The 26,946-nt window shown below is 41.7% G+C and overlaps 1 protein-coding gene across 6 annotated transcripts in view; it reads right to left on the bottom strand.

Annotated features, from left to right (window-relative positions):
* The window catches only part of LOC136831403 (uncharacterized), a 475,267-nt gene that overhangs the window by 92,398 nt on the left and 355,923 nt on the right, over nucleotides 1–26,946 (bottom strand). For all 6 annotated transcript variants that reach the window (XM_067091779.1, XM_067091785.1, XM_067091782.1 and 3 more), the window contains one exon: nucleotides 3,051–3,443. In XM_067091779.1, coding sequence (XP_066947880.1) covers nucleotides 3,051–3,443 — 393 coding nt within the window. The remainder of the gene's footprint in view (nucleotides 1–3,050; nucleotides 3,444–26,946) is intronic.

Consider the following 26,946-nt stretch of genomic DNA (forward strand, 5'->3'; position numbering starts at 1 on the left):
TGGCTATGGAGAGGAAGGAGAGAAGGAGATGACCTTTCTCAATGGCGGTAAGAAAACTAAGACGTCATGGGGTTGAAATAAGGTTGCTGCCCGCTTCCCATCTCACCTCCGTGACGGATGCCAGATGCCTCCAATTCCTTGCATAAAAATTCTTTTTTATTTTTACTGGTTTCCAGCTGGTGCCAGAAGATTTATCCTAATGTTAAGACCCCAGTTTGTTTCACATATGAACAATTTACTATTCATCAAGTTGCTGCAGGCTCTAACGATAAGATAACCAAGCCAACTGAGGCTATGTTTCTCAAAATCTGTATCCTAAAACAGTGTGTGGAAAGACCCAGCCTTGAAGAATCACTTTCTGGAATCTCTGGCTTTGCACTGGGCATAGTACATCCTCTCTATCTCTAGTGTACAAAATCAGAACAAAAATGGTGAAAGATGCTGTGAAACAATTCTGGCTACCTATGTTCATGCCTCTGCCAAGAAGTCAGCTGCATCTGACAATCCTATAAAAATCCTGTTGATAGCAGTAGATAGCATTCATCTTGCAGACATGTTAAGGTGAAGGAACCCAAGCCTGCTTAAGGTCAAAAAATTGAATCTGATGATACATGTTAACATTACAGGGGATAAAGGCAAAACTGATTCACTGTAAAATCTGTGAGAATCTTCATCTTCAAAAACAAAAAGGACTAAAGCTACCTAAACCTTGGAAAGCCTGACTTTCCATACAGGTCAAAACAAAAGGCTATATGGAGGTAATTTCCCAAAATCATAAGAACTAAAGGAGAAGACCTCTGCTTTGCTGAAAACTCCTAATTGTGACCATTTCTTCATTTGCTTCTACACCAGACATGATTCATCAACCCAAAGAAATAGGGCTTAACCACTGAACATGTGCCAGAGAGACCAAGGCAGAGACTAGTGCTTAATGGCAGAACAGCAGCAGCTGACTGCACTGAATTAAATCCTGATAAGCTTCTACCGAGGGGTAAAAACTCCTGTTTAGTAACTGCCAACAAAACCACTTGATCCAGCTCAATCCAGAAGGACACTGGTTCTGTTGAAAACATGTCAGTTTAACAAAAAGATCTAAATTATGACCAGGAAAAATCTCATGATAATGAGAAACTCCCTGAACCAAGGGGGAATCAAAACGGGAACAGCAACCAACCGTGTACGGAAAAGACTCCCACAACTGGAAATGGAGCTGAAACCCCCAAAGCAGAATGTTGATAGACTACTAAAGGAAACTACCTGCCTACCAAAAAAGGAGCCAAAATAAGAGTGCTTTGCCAAAATTCTCTATTGGCAGGCAATAAGCATGCAGGCGATAGGCACAATGGTGAAAGCTGCACACAGGCGATAACAACACAGATGACCGTAGTACAGGCGATAGCTGCACAGGTGCATGAGAACAACGACTAGAGAACCTACAGACTGAGGGAGAAAACCTTAGGGGCACAAAGCACAGGAGAGAGGTGTGGCATTGCGGAGAAATGTGCAACACTGCACTAGGTGCAAGCAACTGGTGTGTTAAAACTGATAGGCACACAATCACACCAGCCAAAAAAGCCACAATACATGGGAAAGTGGAAAACAGTCTAGACTTCTCTAGTAACTAACTGATACTTAATAAACTATAGTACAGTAGTCTTATCCGTGAATGATCCTTAGCTACAGAGGATATAAGCAAAACTATAATAAAAGGTAAAAGGAAACTTTCCTCTACAAGTCAGCATTAGCTGATTACTTACTACCCAGCGAAACCTCCTTAAACATTACCAGATACAGTTAAAGCATGACTCTTACCACGGCAATCCAAAACAGTTAAAATTAAACAAGGGAAAAACAACAGTAACTCATCTTATTCACTCCTGAGCGATCCTATCAAAGAATGAATTCTGGTTCAAGAACTGGTGCTGCTAATGCCAGAACTGGTACCACAGACATCAGGACTGGCGACACAGATGCCAGACTGAACAGAAGGAGACAATGGGATCCACACCACTTTCTGACATATCCACTCCCTGTTGCTCCAAACCCAGAGGATCAAGAAAGGACATGCCAAGGACAAGGCAAGCCAAAAGCAGGGGCACTGACCCTTTCTCTGACACGTGGATATATTTGAACTTTAGTTCAAGTATATCCCTTCTCGGGAGGGTAGTGCAGAAAAAAAAGTTTCCCACAAAACTTGCGCCAAATGAACATAAAATATAACTCAATCCCATCAAATCTAATGCACAGAATCGATGGGAAGCTAAGCTGCAGTAACAGACCGAAGAGAAGCAGCAGAGGACCTATCCAGTTATTAAAAAGGGGAAGCAGATAAAGCATGCATGCCTTTAACGTAAGTCTTACAAGACCTATCCTCTTGTCTTGAAATGTTTCTACAAGCTAACAAGCTCTCTTCACTCGCAATCTATTTCCATGTGATTTTTTTTAGACTGATTCACATCTGTTACTCCAAACATAGTCCTTCCATCAGCAGTACACATATCTCATGAGGGGTCAATAAAACTGGAATAATGCCTATTACAGCAACTCTTACCTTACAGGCTCTTACCGATCCAACATTCAAAATAAAATTCAAGAAAATCCAAAAACAAACCAACAGACAACCAAGTAAATTTAACAATCTGTCTACTTCCTATCAAAACCGAGTGCCAGAAGTAGACTGAATGGCTACAAACATTTGTGTCTACTGGTCCCCTGGTGGGAGGTGAGGGAAGTAGATGATAGAAAACGGATGCTCACAGAAAACCAAGTGTTCTCGTTTTTCTTTTGCTATCTGTCGAACTCCCACTAGAACAGAAGTAAAAGCTATATAATAGAGAAGTAAGGTTCATTTCTAAAATTTCTTTAAACACAAAATGGATTTACCAGCTAACTACACTGATACTCTATTACTATGATATAAATAGGCAGGTAAAAAAATAATCCTATAAGGAGATTAGTGTACTCATTTAACTACTGTAATGGAGCTCATTCTCTTAAATTTAACAGGCCCATAAAAAGAAGCCTGCACATAAGCATAATGAACTACTTACCACATGGAGATTGATGTGCTGAAGGAGACGGCAAATCTAGGGGCAAATCAACACCACATTCTTCTGAAGAGCTTTCCTGAATTGGAGATAATGGTAAGAGACTTTCAAAGGAGCTATTTCTTGTTGCTGCCACAAAATCTTTGGGTTTCTGAATGTGCAGTGAGAGGCTTTCCTTGGAGGCACCATTTAAATGGAGATTTTCTTTTGTACCATCACCATTACCAGAAAACCATTTACTGCATCCAGGCTGAGGATTTATGTCATCTTCTGGCTGGACTAAGACATTTGAGCCTGAAGCTGGTGCTAAAATAGGAGATATATCATCCTTCAAGTTTGGTTTTACAGTAAAGTTTGCTCTTGGTGAATTGAGGTGTTCTCTGGCTGGACTGCTCACTTAAAAAGAATTAAGACAAATAAATATCAAAGCAGGAAAACTCAACACTTTGCAAAAAAAAAAAGTTACATCTTCAAAAACCTATAAGCTCAGTCAATGTCGTGATACATATATGAAAACACTTTTCAGCAAAGTAACAATATTGCTAGTGTTCACTACAGCAAGCATTAAGAATGTAAAAACAAAATACAAATGAAATCTAAATCAAAAGAATGCACTAAAAATAACCAGAATTAATAGGTATACTTCCATGTTTCTGATTAGAAGTGAAGTTACCCATCTAAAACATCTATAAAAATGATCTAATTACAGTCATCACTTCCTTAACAGACATCTCAAAGAACAGACAATACAGTAAAAGGATGTTTTGTTCAAGGAAAAATCCACTCTGTTAACTGACTATTCCTCAGTTTAAGGACAGACAAAGATGACCAGCTAAATCACGTGTGGTTCCAAGAGTTCATTCTACACATGGGTCTCAATCAGTCCACATCTCTGATATGTCTCTGTGTTTTTTGCTATTCCTGTGCAAAGTAATTGTACTGCATGTACGAGAGAGAGAGAGAGAGAGAGAGAGAGAGAGAGAGAGAGAGAGAGAGAGAATAACTAAGTTATGTTTGTATCAAAGTAAAGTAACATACATTCTTTCACTTACAGTATGTATGTTTTATGCTACAGCATTCTCGCTAATATTTTTGTTGTATTTTCTCATTATCTTTTTTCAAACCAAAATATGATTTTCTGAGTCCAGCCCTGTGTCAGCCGGTGAAATTCCATTCATGCACGAATTTCTAGGTATAAATTGCTAGATATACCAGAGAAAAAAGAGCTTTCAGGAATGCTGGGGTTACTACCCCCAGATCGAGCGTCTTCTCCAAGGAAGACGTCGGTATAACCAAGGGTGAGTGAAAGGATCACAACCACGGAGCTACACTCGAAAGATATCCCTATGTTAAAACCCCCAGTAGAGAGCGGTGAGCCGTTACAGCTCCCACACACCGACGCCCGCCAGGCCGGCGACACCAGCGCCACCTACCTCATTCCATTTTCTAGCACGTGACTTGCTTCCAGCAGAATTTTGTGCTTGTGCCTTTTTTCGGATTTTTCATCTGTTTCAACATGTCTTCGAGCAGCTTTACCATCTCCAAGTTAAGTACCATCTTATTGTGGGGTTTTTTCGATATAATAGGCTGAAATTGTCTCCTTTTTTACAATTATGAGATCTTTGTTATGACGCCACGGCGTCCCCTACCAGCCATGTCGACCGCAAGGCAACCCCATCAGTTTTTTCTGTTGGGGTTGTTTCCTTGTCGTTATATTTTTATCTGTTCCCCCCGGTTCTCCTCCTGGCGGGTTTCCTGCGGTGGCCCCCTTTTTTGAGTCTTATTAAATTTTCGATAGACCTATACGAGTCCCTGTTAGGTTCCCGTCGTGCCCCGCTTAGGTCTCCCCCCAGGCTGAGTTCCTAGTTGGTATTTCTTAATACTAAGTCTAATATTAAGACTATATTTTATTATTCTTGGCGTTGGTGCTCTTATATATATTATTATTTTGTTACCACTTCGAGGTAGCTGCAGCCTTAGATCTAGCCGCTTCCCCGAGGTAGGCTACGCACCTCGCATGAGCACATTATTCTTAGAATTATTCTTATGTTTTGTGTGATGGTCTTATATATGTGTGGGTCTTTTTCCCTTGCCTATCACATTAGGCTCGTATTGCTTCCTGTCCTCTCGCCCTTATAGGCTAGGCGTGGAGTGGTCCATTGGGTGAGGAGTTTTGTTGCTGTTTCCTCCGTGGTCGTTTTGGGGTGGCAGAGTGAGCCCCTTTGTTCTCCCCTTTCTTTTCGAAGGAGTAGAGTTCATTGGGTGTGCCTCCTCTAGGCTAGTCGCCTTTTTTGCCCCCCTCTTTTCGGTCCCGGTTGGTTCTCGGCACAAAATTTCTCTCCCTGTTTTACCTTCCTCCACCCTTCCCGTACTCCTTCCGTTAGCCTAGGCTAGGCCTAGTTCGGATTTTTATTTAGGCTTTGCCTAGTCAGGAGTTGGGCGTTGAGTCTTGGTCGCATCCCTTCCCTAGGAGTAGGCCACCCTACCAAGTTTTATTATATTCTTGGCGCGGCGTGTGTTTGCAGTTGAGCGGGTGAATCATTTTCCCTTGTCTCCTGTTTTCACTCTCGTAGCCTACTCCTCTTCCCTACACCACCACCTCCCCCTCCCCCACCAGCTCTTGCTCTACTCGTGCGGGTGACGCTAGATGGCGTTTTCTCCGAGTTGGGGACTTCCTCTGGTGGAGAGATTCGATCCCTCCCAGACCAGTCCCAGGCAGCGCTGTGTTTGTTTTGGTGTTTCGTTTACTCGCTCCGACTCGAGCGGTTTCGAACATTCTCTCCCACATCTTTATTTCTCTCCGTCGGGTTTCTTGGTTGGGTTGTTGACACTTGCTCCGGCTTATGTTATGTACTTGGCCTGTCATGACGAGCATCTCACCCACCTTGTTTCACTGGCGGGGGAGGTCCGAGAGAGGGAGGTATGCGAGATAGACGGATCCCTCCGGCCCCCGGAGTGGATTTCTCATTTTACCATCACTCGTATATTTTATTATTTGTTTATTATATATGTATATGTTATCTAGCGGAGTCAGCATCTCACTCCGCCACTACATTATTTCATATGTTATTGAGTCCGGTGCTCCACCCTGGGGTTCCGCCGTCGTTTTTGCTGGCAGCCCTTGTGGTGGGTCCCTGTTGTCTCAAACCTTTCATTCCGCCGGAGTATTCCGGGGACTGGAAGTATCTTACCTCCCACTCTGTTTAATTTGGAGCTTGGTGGCCTAGTCCTTGACGAGGGGTTTCCTATCCACCGGAGCATTCCGATTGTAAGCTGAGATACCCTGGCCTTCCAGCTTTAGGTTACTTAGGGTGGTAGGTTCATGTACTTTTTACACTTACAGACTGTTCGTTGTGAGGAGCCGGGGTGCACCGCCGTTGCAGCAGCCATATGGACACGTAGTGTGTGCGGACCACGCTGGTTGTGCGGTCGGTTAGATGACCTGATTGTCTGGCACCCGGCGGCTGTGAGGTTTGCCGCTTTGTGTGCGAGCATCCAGGACGAGTCGGTAAGATATAGTTTTTTTTTTCTCATTCGCTCCTCATATCGAAATAGTGTTTATATGGTTCTCGAACCATCCTTTCGTTCAACCCTAATTGTCTGTTCTCTTACAGGCGGGACGAGTCCTCCAAGAAAACTTCTCTCGAATCTCTCCCGCTTGGGTGGCTGGGTTCGGGAGGAACGTTCCGTCGGGGAAGCCTTATGTCCTCGGCGCCAAGTTGAGGACCTGCTCTACCCGGCGCCCGGGTGCGCTGCTGTGCCGGAAGAACTTGCCACCCCCATCATCCAGCAGATCCGGGATGCGACCCAGCCACCCCAAGAGGACATCCTGTACGCGGAGGTTTCGGAGGACGTCGCCGCGTTAGACTTGGACCTGGACCCTATGAATACAGAACAGGACCAGGTGGTAAGTAGCGAGGTAAGTGAGGTTGTTGGGGCGGGCCCCCTTTTTGACTCCCCAGCTTCATCAATATCTTCCTTTACAGGTTTCGTAAAGTCTTCCACCTTGGGTGACAGGGCTCCATCAGCTGTCCCCAAGCTGAAGTTGAAGACTTCATGGAAGGCGAAGGGCTTTAAGTCCTCGTCTTCCAGGAAAGCATTGCCTTTCCCCCCGTCGAAGGCTAAGGTCTCAGCACCTGTAGCCTCCGGGAGCAAACCTGGTTCCTCCGGCAAAGGCGCGAGTAAGAGGGCATCAAAACCAAGCCCTCCTCGCCAGCCTGCCTTTGATCCGGAGGCGTTTGCTAACCAACTTTTTGAGAGGTTCTCGGCGGAGGTCGAGTCAAAATTTACACAGATTTCCGAGAAGCTTACCAGCCATGACAATATACTGGCGGGGATGGCTCGCCCTGGCGGAGCCGAACCACAGTATGTCATTCCGGACACGGCGGATCTCCCTCCCTTTGACGTCGGGAACCCTTGGCGTTTCGCCCTCCGTGCTATCCAACACGAGGGCACCTTAACTGTAGAAGGTCTTGGCACGAGGCGGTTGGAAGAACTTGAGTTCTTTCCCGCCGATCTCTTGCCCCCTTACCCAGGCTTCGTTAGGCTGACGGAGGAAGCCTGGGTACGCTCAGACAAGGTTCCTAGAGAGACAGTGATCTTCCCTAGAGACCAAGCTCAGTCGGCTCTCCTGCGCACTCTGACGGAGTGGCAGGCTGATAATACCAAACTGACACCTTTCAAGGGCAACTTTACAATGTTCGCCCTGGGTGACAGGTTGCCGACTCCTTGCTTGAACAAAGTCGCTCTGGCTACGGCCCGAGCGTGCTTTGATGGCAATCCTTTGCCTCAGCTGAGAGAGACAGACTCCACATCCCTGGTATTCCCAGGGGGTGATGAGTTCTGGGTTGACGCTCCGTCCACCTTTACTGTGGGAAAGCTGGACGCTTTCTGTGCGTCAACGCAATTCAGCGAACAGCTTCCTAAGCTACCGGAAGCCCTGCTGAAGGCGGAGTTTGAGGCCCGGACTAAGCTAGCCCGGTCATTGAACTCCGTCTGCCTCACAGAAGCCACTGCCGTCTCCTGTGCAGACGAGCCTTTCTTCCAGGTCTTGGCTAAATCCCTATTGGCAGGATTTCAGTCGGACCTGTTTGATTTCATGATGGCCAGGCTCGACTGTAGGAAATTCATCTTTGCCGATGCCACCATTCGTCACGAGCCTAACAAGCTCATGAATAGTTCGATCTGGGGACCTAACCTCTTCCCTGAAGAAGAGGTTACCAATGTACTCAGGAGGCTACAAGAGCCAACCAGAGTCTGCGCTCTCGCTGGGGCATCTCAGCCTATAAGCGGAAGACCCCAGAATCTGGCGGCCCCCAGGCGAAAGGAGGCAAGCGGTTCAGGAGGCACAAGAGACCCCATCATCAGGCGGTAGTCCAAGCCGTCCCGGTCTCGGCAGTGGCACAGCCCTCCACCTCGAAGGCCCATCCCCAACAATATGTGCTGGTTCAACCAGCCTTTTCCCTTGCTGCACCTTCGTATGTTGCTTCGCCAGCATACAACCCAACCTATGAGGGCCGTGGATTCTTTCACGGCCTTAATAGGAGCGCAAGGGGGGGAAGAGGTCAGGCCCCTTACAGAGGCAAATCCAACACCACCCCAAGAGGTAAACCTGGACGTGGTAGAGGGAACAAACCCGCTCCTCCCACTGAGAACAAACAGGTAGGTGGTCGCCTGTATTGGTTCAGAGACCAGTGGTCCTTCAGCCCTTGGGCACACAGCATTGTGTCCAAAGGTTTAGGATGGAGCTGGACCAAAGACCCTCCTCCTCTGATCAGGTTTTACCAGCCACCCTCAAGAGTCCTACAGGACTACGTGTGGCGGAATTGCTCAACAAGCGAGCAATAAAGAAAGTAAGGCACCTAAAGTTTCAAGGCAGGTTATTCACTGTTCCCAAGAAAGACTCCGATCAGCAAAGAGTGATCCTGGATCTGTCGCGTCTAAATCTCTACATAAAATGCGACAAATTTCGCATGCTTACGGTAGCACAGGTACGGACTCTACTTCGGCGTGGAGCCGTCACCACCTCTCGATCTTTCAGACGCTTTTTCTCCATTACTGGGTTTCAGACTGGGTTTCAGAATCGAGAATCAAGCCTACTCCTTCAGAGTCATGCCTTTCGGTCTAAACATTGCACCCAGGATATTTACAAAGCTGGCGGACACGGTAGTTCAGCAACTCCGGTCTAGAGGGATATCCCTAGCAGCGTACCTAGACGATTGGATAATTTGGGCTCCAACAGTTCTAGAATGTCGGAAGGCCACGGCCACAGTCATCAACTTCCTGGAGTCGTTAGGTTTTCAGCTGAACAGAGAGAAGTCCCGCCTGACTCCGGAGTCCCGGTTTCAGTGGCTGGGTCTCCAGTGGGATCTGTCCTCTTACACGTTATCCCTCCCGCCTCCCAAGCGGAAGGAGATAGCATCCTTACCAGGAAATTTCTGAAAAACAAATCAGCATCCCGCCGGTCCCAAGAAAGAATCCTTGGGTCTCTTCAATTTGCCTCAGTGACGGACCTGCTCTTAAAAGCAAAATTAAAAGACATAAACAGAGTGTGGCGGAGTCGAGCCAATGTCAAGCTCAGAGACAAGGTCTCCTCCATTCCCCAGATTTTAAAGGCGAGACTGCGGCCTTGGTCCACAGTCGGTGGCCTGTCCAAGACAGTTCCACTCCAGTTTCCCCCTCCGGCGCTAGTAGTTCACGGACGCTTCATTAAGCGGCTGGGAGGATATTCGCCAAAACAAAAGTACAAGGGACGTGGTCCAGAATGTTTCAGCGGTTCCATATAAACACCCTGGAAGCTATGGCGGTATTTCTCTTAAAGAAAATCCCCCCAGCCGGATTCATATCAGACTGGTATTGGACAGCGCAGTGGTAGTTCATTGCATCAACAGGGGCGGCTCCAAATCAGGTCAAGTGAACCAGGTTATGGTTGCCATTTTCTCCCTGGCGAACAAGCACAGCTGGCATCTGTCAGCCACCCATCTAGCGGGGGTACGGAACGTGGTGGCGGATTCCCTGTCCAGAACTACTCCATTGGAGACGGAGTGGTCTCTGGACGGAGAATCATTCAATTGGATTTGACGCCAGGTTCCGGGTCTCCAAGTGGATCTGTTTGCAACGGAGAGCAACTTCAAGCTTCCCTGTTATGTGGCTCCGAACCTGGACCCCCAGGCGTACGCCACGGATGCAATGACGATAGATTGGAACAACTGGGAGAAGATTTATCTGTTTCCCCCAATAAACTTGCTGTTGAAAGTATTACACAAACTCAGGACATTCAAAGGTCAACCAGCCCTGGTAGCCCCGTATTGGCCGAAGAGCAATTGGTTCCCTCTTCTTCAGGAACTGGGGTTGAGAAGTCTTCGGATTCCCAAGCCCAAACTGACCCAAACAGTACAAACCAAGACTGTGTCAGCTTTCTCAAGAATTCAGAATGCCCTAGTTTTATGGACTTTATAAAGTTCGCAGCTCAAAGGGAGCAAACATTGACCCGTTAACACTCTGTTTTTAGAATCAGACAAAGAGATTCTACTCTCAGACAATATGACTCAGCAGTCAAAAAATTGGCCTCCTTTTGAAGACATCTGAAGCCCAAACCATGACGACTAACCTAGCAGTTACCTTCTTTAGATCATTGTTTGAAAAGGCCTTGCCCCGGCCACTATTACCACAGCCAAGTCAGCCCTGAAGAAGGTATTCTTATATGGTTTTAAAATTGACCTTACAGATTCCTACTTTTCATCTATTCCAAGAGCATGTGCTCGTCTGAGACCCGTATCACGCCCACAGTCTGTTATGTGGTTCCTCAATGATGTTCTTAAGTTAGCATCTGAGATTGACAACTATCAATGCTCTTATTTGGATCTGTTAAGGAAAACTTTATTTCTGATTAGCTTGGCTTCAGGTGCCAGAATCTCAGAGCTATCGGCTCTCGCTAGAGGTGATGATTTTGTTAATTTCCTCCCGTCCGGAGAAGCCCTCCTTTCTCCTGATCCTAGATTTTTAGCTAAAAATGAGGACCCTCAAGACAGGTGGTCTCCTTGGAAGGTGGTGCCCCTTCCACAAGACCAGTCTTTATGCCCAGTTTATACCTTAAAGTCTTACCTTTTAAGAACTCCACAGTGTAAGTCGCGTCCTCTTTTTATCAGGGAGAAAGGTGGTACTCTATCGTTAAATGCAATAAGGCAACAAATTTTGTATTTCATTAAAAAAGCTAACCCGGATTCAGTTCCTAAGGTTCATGATATTCGAGCAGTAGCTACTTCCACTAATTACTTTCATAATATGGATTTCTCAGAACTTTCCAAATACACGGGTTGGAAATCACCTCTAGTATTTAAACGCCACTATTTAAAATCACTCAAGCCCTGAAATTTTCTACAGAAGCTGTGGGAGTGTCATTTCCCCACCTTAATTAGCCATCATCCTTTATCCTTCCCCTAACCCCCCGCCCGCCTGCCTCATTTACTTCTCTGCTTGCCCTTCTGGTTGATCATGCCTCACTGCCTTGCTCCTCATATTGATATTATTATTGTCTCTGTTATGATTGGAAACTGTAATTTGACATGTTGTGATTATGGATTGTCTTTGGGGTACTGGGCGGTTTTTATTTTGCTCCATGTATATATATATATATATATATATATATATATATTTTCCCCATGTTGTATTTGTTTCTATTTAGTGTGTAGCTATAAGGTTATGTTTATTCTTTAGTCTAAGTATTTTTGAATGTACATTATGCCTTTGTAGTCTTAAGTATTTTTGATGTATTTCCCTGCCATGTTGTTGGCTATGTCAACTTCTACCCTAATGTTAAGATTTTTTACTGTACTTTTCGATTTAATATTCAACTTTTCATGTGAGAGATATCCTTATTAAAACCATTTTCATAGCTTGTGTTTTTTCTTCAGGTTACCTTGTTTCCTCGTAGTTAGCAGTCTTGGCATGATTCTCTATCACTATTTCACCGGCTGACACGGGGCTAGACTCAGAAAAGGGATTTTGACAAAGGAAAAATCTATTTCTGAGAAAGGCCCCGTGTCACCCGGTGACCCTCCCAGAAGTAACTTCTGCTCCCCCCCTACTTGCACATGCCAAGCCTGGGGTGGTGCTAGCCTGGAATGAGGTAGGTGGCGCTGGTGTCGACCGGCCTGGCGGGCGTCGGTGTGTGGGAGCTGTAACGGCTCACTGCTCTCTACTGGGGGTTTTAACATAGGGATATCTTTCGAGTGTAGCTCCGTGGTTGTGATCCTTTCACTCACCCTTGGTTATACCGGCGTCTTCCTTGGAGAAGACGCTCGATCTGGGGTAGTAACCCCAGCATTCCTGAAAGCTCTTTTTCTCTGGTATATCTAGCAATTTATACCTAGAAATTCGTGCATGAATGGAATTTCACCGGGTGACACGGGCCTTCCTCAGAAATAGATTTTTCCTTTGTCAAAATCCCTTATATATATATATATATATATATATATATATATATATATATATATATATATATATATATATATATATATATATATATATATATATATATATATATATATATCCCTGGTTATTGGCAGTCTGGTTTTATGGCTCTTGTCTAGGGATGACGATAACTGGATTTTGCCACCAATGTGCACCAATCCCGGTTATCGGCGCCAATAACCAAGGGATCAGCGCTATTATTGCCAATTTTCAGTTATCGTCATGCCGTTGGGAATGAAAAACCCCACTGATAACCATGGACAGCCTGTATACATATATATATATATATATATATATATATATATATATATATATATATATATATATATATATATATATATTTACTAACAGGACTTCATTCAAGCTGGATGGTATCTAGTGGAGATATTTATTCAAAAGAAGTTACAAGCTTTCTAGGACAAAGTCCTCATTCACAAGTATCCGTGCAATGACCAGACACGTAGTCCAGCTGTATTTATATCTGTGTACTGGGTACTTTAATCCTATAATTGCCCTCCGCCTCCTCTGTGACCACCCCCTTTTTGACCTTGGTCTTTCTCTGCCCACATCTCCATCCAGGTGTTTGTATCCCATGCATCCTCTTGCGTTTTTCTTGTTTCCTTGCTACTGTGGCATGTACAATTTTTCTTGATATGCCATCTTTAAAGCCATTTCCGGTGTTCCCTGCCATTGTGTTGTTAGCGCATGTTATGAAAGCATTCTCTACAACCAGTCTGGCCGTTTTGTTGGTGTTCCTGTACAAAAAATTCATATTTTCCCTTTCCCAGTCTATTTTGTGGTCTTTTTCCCAACAATGTCTGGCAACTGCCGAAGTATGATTATAATGTCTTATGTTCTGTATGTGTTGTTTGCTTTGCTCTTTGAAGGGTTTGCTGGTTTCGCCATAATACCCATCTTCACAGTCTAGACACGCTGCCTTATACTGTATAACCCCCCTCTTATCTCTCTAACCCCTACCAACTTTTTGTTTCCAACTGTTTTGCTCCTAATGGTGTTTTTGTAACTGCCTATCAATTTGAAATTATCTAGCTTCCTGTTGATGGGTGTAATAGTGTTGTTGTCCGGGATTGTAATTATTTTCTCCCTTTCCAAATGTTCCTTTTCTATCCCTTTCCTCTCCCCAAAAGTTTTTTCTTGCCTTGATGTGTGCCTGCTCCCACCAGTACTTAGGGTATCCTAATCTCCTAAAACTCTCCCTTAGGTATTCCAGCTCTTCATCTAAGAATTCGAGACTGCAAATCCTATGAGCCCTAATGGCCAACCCTGTCATTACTCCCAATTTTATTTCTTTGCTACAACTGGAGAACAAATGTATGTATGAATTGGTGTGTCTTCTTCCTGTACACCTTGAATTTTAAATTTTCCCCTTCCCTCTTTACCAGGACATCCAAGAAAGGAACTTCTCCCTCCTTCTCTTCTTCTATTGTGAACTTGATGTGTTCATGTAGTTTATTTATGTTTTCTAGAAACTTGTGTAGATCTTCCCTTTCTCCCTTATAAATAATCAAGATGTCATCCACATGTCTTACCCATTTTACAATATTAAGTCCCCTTTATTTATTTTGCCCACCTCTTCCGTTCCAAACCATTCCATAAAGATATTAGCTAGGATTGGCAAAAGACTCGAACCCATGGTCACGCCATTTTTTTTATATATGATGGTTTTCACCCCACTTTTAACACATTAACGCTGAGGGCCGCTGACAACAATTTTATCAAAACATCATGATCTCAGTTGCATGCATAAACCCCTTCCTCCAGATTCTTTTTCATTACTTCCATCGTCGTCTTGACTGGTACATTGGTAAAGAGGGAAGTTACATCCAAACTCACAAATCTACAATCTTTTACGTTGATTTTAGATAATTCATCTATAAGGTTCATGTTATGTTTGAAATGCCCTTCAGATTCTAAACCCATCCATTTTCCCATTATGTTGTAAAGAAATTTCTCCAGCCTCCTCTGCGGTGATCTCATTGATGCCATGATCGGTCTTAGCTGGCACCCTTCCTTATGGATCTTGGGACTACCATAAATATATGGGATCTCTGGACTTTCCCCTGATTTTACTCTACAGGCAGTCCCTGGTTATCGGCGGGGTTCCGTTTCTGAGGGTGTGATGATAACAGAAAATCACCACCAACTGAAAATTGACAATTTTTGGCGCCTTTTCAGCGATTTTTGGGGGTTATCGGTGCCAAAAAGCGCTGATTTTCAGTTATCGGCACCTCTGTTAGGTATATATCAGCGCCAATACCCAATTAACGGCGCCGATAAGCAGAAATCGGCAATTTTCGGCGCCGAAAATTGCCAATTTTCGTTGCTAGACAAGCGCCATAAAACCGGATCGCTGTTAACCAGGGGCTGCCTGTATGTTCTAATTCTTTTCTTTTAGTTTTGTCCTGGATTTTTGTCAAAGCTTCCCTTACCTTATTATTAAAATTACATTGTACCCTCCTTATGTCCGGTTTTTTGTTGCAAGCCTCGTATGTGTTTTCATCCTTTAGCAATTGTTCTGCCTTGTTCTTGTAATCTATGACATCCATTACTACCGCCCCCTTTGTCTGCCTTACAAATCTTTATGTCCTTGCATCTGCCTAATCTATAAAGGGCCTTACGTAATCTCTCCAGAAACACAACTCTGTTCAACCTAACCCCTGCCCACATGGCCCCCCTACAAAAAGCTGCTTTATCCCCATTTTTGTTCTTATCTAGTTCCCTTAGGCTTCTACACATTTCAATGAAATTGTGACTATCATTCCCCATGAAAAAATTAAGACTGTATCCTAACACTAGCACTTCGTCCCTACTTAGGAGTCTTTTGGAAATGTTCTTGATTAAGTAAAAGTTCCCTTTTTTTTTACCTACACCAACCTATCAAAAGTGGCAACAAGTCTATTCTCGTGTAGCTGTGAACTGCGGCATGCACATACCTTTCCATAACCTTCAATTCCTCTCTCTCTCTTTAAGGGCAAAGTAAGATGTATTTGAAATGATATTAGTGCAAAGTGTGAGAGCATATTGTACAGTATTTAAAATATTCACTAATCATTTTCATTTTACTTTCCAGTCTGCTTTTACTGGAAAGTGAAATGAAAATAATAAGCAAATATTTTAAATATTGTACAATATGCTTTATCATCCAAAAACACTTTACAGTAATATCATTTCAAATACATCTTTTATTAGAGAGAGAGAGAGAGAGAGAGAGAGAGAGAGAGAGAGAGAGAGAGAGAGAGAGAGAGAGAGAGAGAGAGAGAGAGAGAGAGAGAACAGAGCATACACTTGTTATGCTCAGACTGTGGCCCAACCTGGAATGAGCTTAATAGATACATTACTGCATTATAAGTAAACTGTGAATTATTTTTATCACAAAAATCTGTACAGTATTTAGTCACGAACACAATACAGTGAGCCCCCATATTCACGGGGGATGCGTCCCACAAGCCCCCCGCGAATAGGTCAAATCCGTGAATGCTTAAAACCCCTCTAAAAACACTTAGAACTGCCCATTTTGATAGCTTAAACCAAGAAAAACCCTGTAAAAATGCTTAAACCTGAGTATTTTAATAGTTTTATCACAAAAAGTGCATTTATTCATGAAAATTATATGAAAATACAGTAATTAGTGAATATTTCTCAGTGAAAAATACTGCGAATGGGTGAATTTTCCACGAATGATGGCTAGATATGTTCCACAGAGAAACCCGTGAATACTTGAGTCCGCGAACCATGAGAACGCGAATACGGGGGGTTTACTGTATGACAAAATACAGTTATTAATGAATAAATAGCGTTGCTCTATGAAAAAAAAGCGAATGTTATAATTTTAGAGATACGGTTCGTAGTAAAAATCTGCGAATTGGTGCAAGTTCCTGCAAAAAGTGAAAGATATGTTTCACAAAAAATCTGCAACAAAATGAAGCACAGAAACGTGAAGCGTGAAAAGCGAGGTAGAACTGTATGTGGTATTGTCAAGGTAAGGTGAGGAACGGTATGGAGTTGCCCTTGCACACCCACAGATTTTTTACTTACCATTATCCAACAGGGCCTTGGCTCTTTTAATTCAGATAACTGAAGGATTAATATAAAACGTATAGATGCCATTAAAGTATGACATTGCTAAGGGAGTGAAATCTGTTACAAAGGTCTCAGACAATTGAAGAAGTTGAGAAATTATAGTAAATTTGGATATATGAATATCCAATAGCCAGTGAGTGTTTTCTGAGACTATCTTATCTGAACAGGCACAACAACTGAATGCTGATCTCTTGAAAGCCACTCCTGGAGCAAGTCCTGATATAAGCAGCACTCAAAGAGTTCAAAGCCAGTCATGGGTGGTTTAAACAATTTAACAAGAGAATTGGCAAACACAGTGTGCTGAGACAAGGGCAGGCTACCAGTTCTGACAAACATGCTGCCAAGGACGTGAAAGAGTTCAATGAATACAAAAAATGTGAAGGTTTTGTTCCCAAAAAGTGCTCAGTTGTGAAAAGACAGGCTTGTTTTACAAGAAAATGCCAAATAGGACCTATACCACCCAAGAGAAGTCACTGTCAGAGCATATACCAATGAAGGACAGGCTAACTCTTTTGCTCTTTGGGAATGCAATTGGGGAACATGCAATTAGGGAACTAAAACTGAAAGGTTTGTTTTTCTATCACTCAGAAAACCTGGGGGTTTTTAAGGAAAATAATGTAATGAAAATCATTGTGATGTGGAGGGCTAACAGTAAGACTGGGGTAACAGGCAATCTTTTATTGAGTGGGTGAATGAGGTGGTTGACTCTACCATCAGGAAATACCTTGTCAAGAAACAATTGCCTCTGAAGGCCCATCTTGCGCTTGTCAAGAAACAATTGCCTCTGAAGGCCCATCTTAAGTTGGACAATGCTCCTGCTCATCATCTAGGCTTGCAGGCCAAATTGCTGCAGGAGCTTAACTTCAAAGTTCTTGCCCCTTACACAACTCCTCTCATCTAGCCCACAAACAAGCAGGTAGTCTCTAATTTCCAAAAACACCATACCAAAGCACTATTCTAGACGTGCTTTGAAGGGACTTCTGATACAGAGCTGACCCTTTGAGAATTTTGGAAGAACTACTCCCACATCCTCCCTTGAATAAGACTCATTACCCAAGCCTGGGGGATATCTCTTACAGAACCATGAACTCTACCAGGAAGAAATTGAGGCCAGATGCTGTAGAAGAAAGGGACTGGGAAGGTTTTGTGGCTGAGCCTGTTGTGGACAGGTCTTTAGTGTGACAGAAGTACAATGAATCTCAAGAAGAAAGCAGGAAAAAGACAGAAAAGAGAAACAACCCAACACATACAATTGCTTTTTATGGCAGGGTACTCCCCTTCCAAACAATATCATCTCTCCTCCTCTTCACCTTCCTCGCCACCTATCACATATGCCATCATCTGCCCAATCACAAGTAAAGTAAGAATGAACATGCTCTCATTTCATCTATTTACTTTATATTTGTTGTATAATTTCTGCATGCTAGGCTTCTCAACTCAAGTTAAAATACTTTTATTTATTGTAATTTTTGAAGGTCTGAAAATTGAAAATTAATCCAATTCCCATTATTTCTTATTGGAAAAATTTGCTTAGTTCAAGAAATAACTGGTTAAAGCACAGCCTTCTGGAATTAAATAAGTATGTTAAACGAGGTATGATTACGTCTCCGAAATCCTAACTAAAGGTATGCAACACTTAACGTCCACATAACGTTCCAAAAACTATGGTCAATTTAGGCTACTATGCAACAGTGTAAGACACCTTGAGTTACCACGTTGTTTACAATAGTGTATTAATAAAACACAATATGAAATAATAGAGAGAGAGAGAGAGAGAGAGAGAGAGAGAGAGAGAGAGAGAGAGAGAGAGTATACAAGATTGGGTATTTTACACCTTCAAGTATTTAACCAAAATAAAATACTGTAAAAGTAACGTGGCGGAATGAGTTTGGAAAAATGAATGTTCATAATTTTGTTTGCCTGAAGACCTTTTTTCAATGTAAATTTTAGGTTAAGGAACAAGAAATCAGGAAGGTTTCATAAAATGTGTAAATTCCCTAACTTTATTTGCTGAAGTAAAATATCACTTTCCTTAAAAGATAGCTCTATGACTACATAAAATTACGACGTCTAATCTGCCCACCGATATTTTTCTTGTATCATTTATCTAGAGATGAATGTTCCCTATCATTTTTACCTTGAAACAATGGAAGTTTTTGTCTGCACAGGCTAGCTACCAAGTCTAACCCCCATCGCCCCCCGACACATACACACAACTTTCTATCAATCATTCCTCTGCAGTTGACTCGTAAAGGGTAAAAACAATAATAGATAGGAAATTAATATGATATGAAAAACAATGAGGGGTAGAAAATTAACATGATCTGGAGTTCAAAATTGGAGAAAGTCTGTTTTAAGTTTATTGTATGCTTGATGAACTTTTGTTTAAAAAAAATTATTTTACATTCAGATGTAACAGTTTGAAAATACAGTACGCATAAAAATTTGTACAACTTCCTAATTTTCTTATCTGCAAAACTTGACACTATTTCTTTTAAGAAAATTAAAATTTTCATGATGAAATCAATTATTTGGATACTTACCTACTGCTGAAGTTAGCTTATATTTTCGCGCCGTTAGGTGCAATCAGCATAAAAAACATTTTTAAATAACAATTGGCTAACCCACTAGGACTGTCTCTGTAATCACCTGTTTCCCACTAGGTGGTGCTGGAATGTTTACGTTCTTGTCAGAATTCTTCGTGACCACCCACTCAGATGTGGGGAGGCTGGGTGGGTTTCCACTTTAACAGTAGGTAAGTATCCAAATAATTAATTTTATCATGAAAATTTACATTATTTGGCCTGAATCTTACCTACTGTTAAAGTTAGCTGACTACTACAGTGAATAAGGATGGTGGGTTAGTGCTGCCAGAGAAACAATGTTCAGCCAAGTGAGCTAAAAGCTTATTAATGAGGGGGAAAAAAAGTTCTCAACATTCCTGCCAGTTATGTGATCCTTACTGTCAAGTACTGTTGCCACACACTGGAACCACAACAGGGTGTAAGGCCCTTGTAGTGAGACTTGTCAGAGGATCCTTACAGGGAAATAGGACTCTATCTCATAGAGTACTAGTGACTCCTGTGCCTGAGCCAAAAGCCCATAACCAACAATCCAAAACTTGACAACTACCACCTTCACATATGAAGCTGCACTCCTATACACCAATCTGTCCCTTCATGTTCCAAAAATTCAATAGCGGGATTTCCTAACAACTAACGATAAGATAGAAGGCAATGTTACTACCATATTTGGTTCAGGAGAAAGCATCCTCACCACAATGACAGGAATAAGGGCTTTAAACTTCATGCTAACTAGAACATTTCGCAAATAATATGAGTCAACAACACTTACATCTCCCCTGAGCTGTATGACAACCTTCTCTACCAAAACGTTAAAAAGGAACAGAAGCCATGAGGAATGTTTCTAAAAATGGTAAAAGCTCAGGAATCAACTCTGCATGCATTGACTTACGCATTTTTGGACATAGGAATATTTGGTCTCCTAATACCACAGAAAAATACTCAACTTCTCCTCTTAGAGGTTTATGTCTGTCCAGGTAAATCCTTGTGAGTTCTAACTCGACATAAGACAGCTACTTCTTCCTTGCTCACCAAAGCAGTCAAATTAACCCTTTAACGCTAACTGGACGTATTTTACGTCGACAAAAGTTGTCTGTCAGGTGCCGAGTGGACGTAAAATACGTCGACTACAAAAGTTTGTTTAAATATTCATGGAAAAATACTTATAGGCCTCGTTTGCAAAATATTTTAAATCGCGCCTTGAGGGATGCTGGGAGTTCACGGATCACGCTGTTGTTTTGTTTACAAGCATGACCCAGCTGCGCATATGCGAATTTCTTTCTTCTCCCAAAAGAAAGCATCAGCTAACTCTGCTGAAAATCTCAGAAATTCTCTCGTCACTTTGTTGTAATTTTTGCACCATTTTCTATTAGCTGTTACATAAAGTTTTATATATGAAAATGTGTGCAATTTCATGTAGAATACAGCAAAAAATAACTCATGGTTGTAGCTTTTATCACTTTTGAAATATTTTCATATAAATCACTATAAATAGAAAAAATTTGACCTTCTGTCAACTTTAACTCGACCGAAATGGTCGAAAACTGCAATTGTAAGCTAAAACTTTTACATTCTAGTAATATTCAATCATTTACCTTTATTTTGCAACAAACGGGAAGTCTCTAGCACAATCTCATGATTAGTGTTCAGCTTAGCAACTGCCCTGGTAAATTTAATTTGGTAGACAGCTCTTGAACTAATTTTAATTGATTATTTTGGATTTGAACATCATTAATTTGCCTGACAACATATCTGAGCTAGAAGTTTGTAATCCTCTAGATCGATGTCCAAATAGGTTTAAAAGTTATGTCTACTAGCACCGAGGTTCATGTTGTCCAGCATCTCATAACAAGGTTACCTCAAATACCAAGCATTTCAAGCTGTCTAATCCCCTCTCTCAACAGCTTTTACATCTATCAAGTCTCACAGACTTACCATCATACTGTACACCTTACACAAAGAGTCTTCTCGAGCTGCAAGCACTATCCATCTCCACACAGTTTCAAGTGATGGTGCTGTAGAGGCAGTTATAGGACTAGAGCTCCCTATGACAGATAGTTTCCAAGATGAAAGGTTGAGGATATAAGCCAAGCTCTAATAAGCTTGTGAATACCCAATATGCTTTTAGAGGCCTAAAAGTCCTTTACAAGGGTTGCAAGTCACATTTCATATGTCCTATTCATGCCTCCCGGGGTGTGGCATTGGTAAAGGATTCTCTCTTTCTTCCCTCCTGACAACATTAGTAGTTGTCTCCCTCAGAAGTGATCATAAATAAAAGTTCCTATCAGGAGAGCTGCTAGTGCTTTCCAACTAGTTAATGCAGAGTCTGGTCACCCTAAGCTAAGTGTTTATTGGTCAATACGTCCCAAAAGAAACTGGTGATGCACTGCTACTTCTGGCTGAGGTCTCTGCAAATCCACCTAAATTCCACCTGGTCCATGACAATGCACAGAAAGGACTATCCAGTCAAGATCTTGCAGGAAGTCCAGTTACACCTCACATGGCGACACAGACACAGACACTCTGCAGTCAACAGTTCTGCTTGTGGGACCTGTTTCAGAGCTGTTACTCTCCTCCAATAACCCAGGTCTTTGGGCAGAATACAAAATGGTATTTTCATAATAAAATTAAGTTTCATATATACTAACCAAGTAATTGCATCGTTATACTTTCCAATAACGTGGCAATTAAAAATTTGAAGTTTGCAGTAACAATTCATTTATTTATAGTGTAGGCAACTACCCCACCCTCTATCAGGGAACAATACAACATTAACAGCGATCATCACTACTTTTGTGCTTAATGTCCATCAGAGGGGAGGAGGGAGGGCTCTGATCTTGTAATTACTTGATAAGTATATATGAAACTTAATTTTATTATGAAAATACCATTTTCACACATGTAACTTACCAAGTAATTACATAGATGAATCTCACATTGATAGGAGGTGGGATAAATTAACATATTCTGTTCCAAAAACAATCAGATAAGAGGATGAGTTTGCAACATAAAAATCTGTTAGCATTGATAAAATGCTTGTTGTAGCCCTACCTGGTAAGAGAGCTGCAGTAGCTGATTACTGCCTTGGCCTGTGCTCATCTTGACACAAGAAAACTGCCCTTGCCCTGGGCGCAGTACCAAAATACAATAGACCAATAAAAAACAGTTACCAACACCGACAACAATCAAGATTAAAACCATCATACCACTACCACAGACTGGTGGGTGCTCTGGGTATAAGTACCCCCAGGCTCCCCCCCAAAAAAACTCGACACCCAAAATTTCAAGGCAAAGGAGTTACAGATGGGAAGGGTTGCTTCCTATGCTTCCTCCCCCAATACTGAGCCAGCCAACGATAACGGACCTAAAGTACTGCAGTTTTCTTATGTCGTTTCAATTTCTTTAAGATAGTGTGAGGCAAAAACAGAACTGCATTTCCAGTATGTCGGCTGGAGGATAGTCGAGAGCGACATACTATGTCTAAAGGCATACGAAGTGGTGACAGCTCTAATATTGGGTGCTTTCACCTTAAAGGAAGGTAGGACATCATCTTCTATTTGAGAGTGCACTTCGATGATCAGCCTTCTGAGAAGAAATGACACAGCATTCTTAGACAACTGTTTTGAAGGGTCCTTGACAGAACACCAGAGGTTATTGGCAGGGCCTCCGATTCTCTTTGTCCTGTCTAAATAATACCTCAGCGCCCTCATTGGGCAAAGGACCCTTTCCTCCTCCTTTGGTCCTAGAATGTCCATAAGGTTTTTAATAGAATTACGAAGCACTGAGTCGGATGAGGGGGCGACTGCCCGTGGGCAAACCCCACTAACCTCCTTTGGACTTCCAGTACGTCTGCTCCCAGGTTCAGGGAAGTTTGGCAGTGACTTTTGTCTGGGAGTGTCAGCAGGACGGACAGCCACCTCCTCCTGTTTAATACTCTGCACTTTGTCTATAAGGACTTGAAGTGATTCACCCAACTTCAACAAAGTATTAACAATGAGATCGAATTTACGATCGACCCTACTCTTAAGGCTGGCTATGGTACCAGGATCGGAAGCATGGGAGCCAGGAATACGAGTTGATGGAGAATTATTAGGACTAAGGATGGGGGATAAAGCATGGGCAGGAGAAGGAATGTTACGGTCAGTGAGTTGATTGTTAGTGACAGGCTCTACACTCTGAGCTCTACTTTCCGCTCTAATAGCCGCCTTCCTTTTCCTATCTTTATCTAACTTATCCAAATAAAACCTGAGAACCTTCCATTTCTTTTCATCCCATTCAACACATTCATCACAACTGAGATCTACTGAACACTCTTGCCCTCTACATTTTGCACAGATCATTTGACTACTGTAGGTTACTTTGGTCATTCGGATCTTGCAACCCTCCCTACAATACCTAATACTTGATGAACTGGAATCAGACATCATAAATAAACTGTAGAAAAATGACTAGACTAAAATGAAAAGCTACCAAAATAATGGGTACTTCACCAAATCCTCGGGGAAAGTGAAGAAAAAACCTCAAATTCAACCACCAAACCATTTAATGTTGATGGTAAAGCAGGCAGAAAAGTAGTGACGATCACTGTTAACGTTGTACCTATTGTTTCCCGATAGAGGGCAGGGTAGTTACCTCACTATAAATTAACGAATCACTACTGCAAACTTAAAATTTTTAACTGCCGTGCGAGTAATTACTTGGTAAGTTACATGTATGAAATCCAAAAGCCACAGAAACTTGCTACAGTTGAAGGCAGCTTTCCTAGGATTTCAAACATCTGCAGAATATTTAACACACAGAGTTGTACAAGACAGGTCTAATAATTTTACTATGGTGGCTTACCTAGAACAACCCGGAAGCTTACACCTTCCTGTTGTTCTCCCCGTTAAGACCAATGCCACTAAAGTAGCAGCCTCCCTTGATTGCTACAATAACCCTGGCTGCTCCTTTCTGGGCGCCACTAGCTTGGCTCCCTGACATAGAAGCTCTTCTGGTAATCAATCTGATAGTTCTGTCACAACAGAGAAGCTACTGAGACAGTCCAACTTTTGGCATTATCACCTGGATCTGCAATTCCTGCAGCCATACACATAGAGGTTATCCAGCAAGGCCTCTATGTGAGAAGATTGTCTGCAGCTGCTGCTAAGCTCATTGGCAAATCTGGGAAAGCTTCAGCCTCTAGACTTTACCAAAGCAAGCTGAGCATTTTTTGTGCTTGGTTTCATATATGGAGGCACAGATCCTCTCCAGCCCACTACTCAATTCGTGGTCAACTTCCTGTTGTATTTATATATAGTAAGGAAGTTGGCCATATCAGCCATATACAGCTAATATGGACAAGATCTGCTCTTCCACAAGTTTTTAAATGCACAGGCATTATGGTCAACTAATGAGTTATACTGCAAGTGTCATAATTTTAAGACAGAGGCTCCTACAAATTCCTTGAAGGTTCCTGATCAAGATTTGCAATTAGGTCTTGAACACCTATCCAGCAGTAATTCTGAACAAAATCTTAACCCTTTTTCTTATGACCCACATAAACAGTTATGTCTGTGGAAGTGGCAGTGATTTGGAACAGTAGGTGTGAAGTATGCTTATAACATTTTTGTTCAAAGATGCATAGCTCTGACAATTTTAAAGGTGGACTGCTAAATTTAGTTTCATTTTGCAGCTGAATGATTGCTCTTTACAATGGCATAAAAAGCCACTCAAAATAACTTTATGTAGATGGAAGAACTTTTTGCAATAAAGTCTGTTTTTAGCCATAGCACACCCAGATAATTACAGTTATTGCAATGCAAAAAAGCTATAATTATATCATGAAAAATATGAAAAATTGAATGATGCAGTAGCATCACTTTTTCCATAAGAAAAGCAAAACACACAAAAACTCTCTATACCTTTTTTTTTTTTTGCCAAAGACACATAGCGCCAACAATCTTCAAGGTAGACTGCTCAATTCTGTTTCATTTTGCAGCTGAATGACTGTTCTATACAGGGGCATGAAGATCCCCCAAAATAACTTTATGTAGGTAGAATAATAAGTAGAAATTACAAGTACAAGAAAACATTACACTTTCCTCCCCTAAAAAATTTGCCAAAAAACTATTTGTGATGAAGTCATAATTTTTTATCCACAGCACATCTAGATAAATTACCTAGTTATTGCAATGCAAACAGTTGCAATAAAATCAGCAACACATGCAAAAACTCTCTATACCTTTTTTTATTCCAATACTGGTACCTCTGATAATTTTCAAGGTAGACTGATCAATTTTGTTTCATTCTACAGCTGAAGGATTGCTCTACACAACAGCAAAGAAAAGCCCCAAAATAACTTTATGTAGGAGGACTAATAAGTTGAAATTATGAGGTATGAAAAACTTTTTGCACATTCCCCCAAAAAATTTCAGGGAAAAAAAAACTATTTGGGATAAAGTCTTTGCTTTTTTTATCGATAGCAGACCCCTAGTTACAGTAATACCCCCGCAAATTGATGCATACCACACACCCCCACGAATAGCTAAAACCTGCTGATACTTAGAACCCTTCTAAATGCACAATACAGTAAACCCCCCGTGTTCACGTTCTCATGATTCGCAGACTCACGCATTCGCGGGTTTCTCTGTAGAACATACCTACCCATTATTCACGGAAAATTCACCCATTCGCGGTACTTTTTCACTGAGAAATATTCACTAATTACTGTATTTTCATATAATTTTCATGAATAAATGTACTTTTTGTGATAAAACTATTAAAATACTCAGGTGTAAGCATTTTTACAGGGTTTTTCTTGTGTTTAAAATCAAAATGGGAAGTTCTAAGTGTTTTTAGAGGGGTTTTAAGTATTTGCGGATTTTAGCTATTCGCAGGGGGTGTGGTACGCATCCCCGCGAATATGGGGGGTTCACTGTAAGTGCATTTAGCCATGAAAATACAGTAATTAGTGAATATTTCTCAGTGAAAAATACTGCAAATGGGCGAAATTTTCCGCAAATAATTGGTAGGTACGTTACAGAGAAATCCATGAATACGTGAGTCTGCGAATCGTGAGAATGCGAATACAGGGGTCTACTGTATTGCAATGCAAAACGTAATTATAACAAGAAAAATATGAAAAAATGAAAGTCAAAGAAACCTCATGTTTTCCGTAAGAAAAGCAATACCCTCAAAAACTCTCTACAACTTTTTTGTTCAAAGATGAATGGCTACAACAGTTTTAAAGTAAACTGCTCAATTTTCTTTCATTTGCAACTGAAAGATTGCTCCATACAACAGCACAAAAAGCCCCCCAAAATCACTTTATGTAGATGGAATAAGTAGAAATTATGAGATATGAGAAAATTTTGCATTTGACCCCCCACAAATTTATTTGTGATAGTCTTTGGTTTTTATACATAGCACGCCCAGATAAATTACCTAATTATTGCAATGAAAAAAGTTGTAATTATACCAAGAAAAGTATGAAAAGTGAATGACAAAGTAGCGTCACATTCTCCGTAAAAAAAAAAGTGGCACTCAGTCAAGCATGTTTCTCTCTCTCTCTCAGCAAAAAGATAATGTAACTATAAAATACAAATTTAAAATTATACAGAACAAATAAACATACATGTAACACATGTATAAAAAATATTAGGAACGCTCACCAAAAATGATCATCTTGGCTGCTGGTTTATGCAATTTTTTTTCTTTTGACATTTGCTTATGTCAGAAATGCGAAGGACTCAAATTCAGATCATATC

The sequence above is a fragment of the Macrobrachium rosenbergii genome, chromosome 48 (genome assembly GCF_040412425.1).
Source record: "Macrobrachium rosenbergii isolate ZJJX-2024 chromosome 48, ASM4041242v1, whole genome shotgun sequence".
NCBI classification, from domain to species: domain Eukaryota; kingdom Metazoa; phylum Arthropoda; class Malacostraca; order Decapoda; family Palaemonidae; genus Macrobrachium; species Macrobrachium rosenbergii.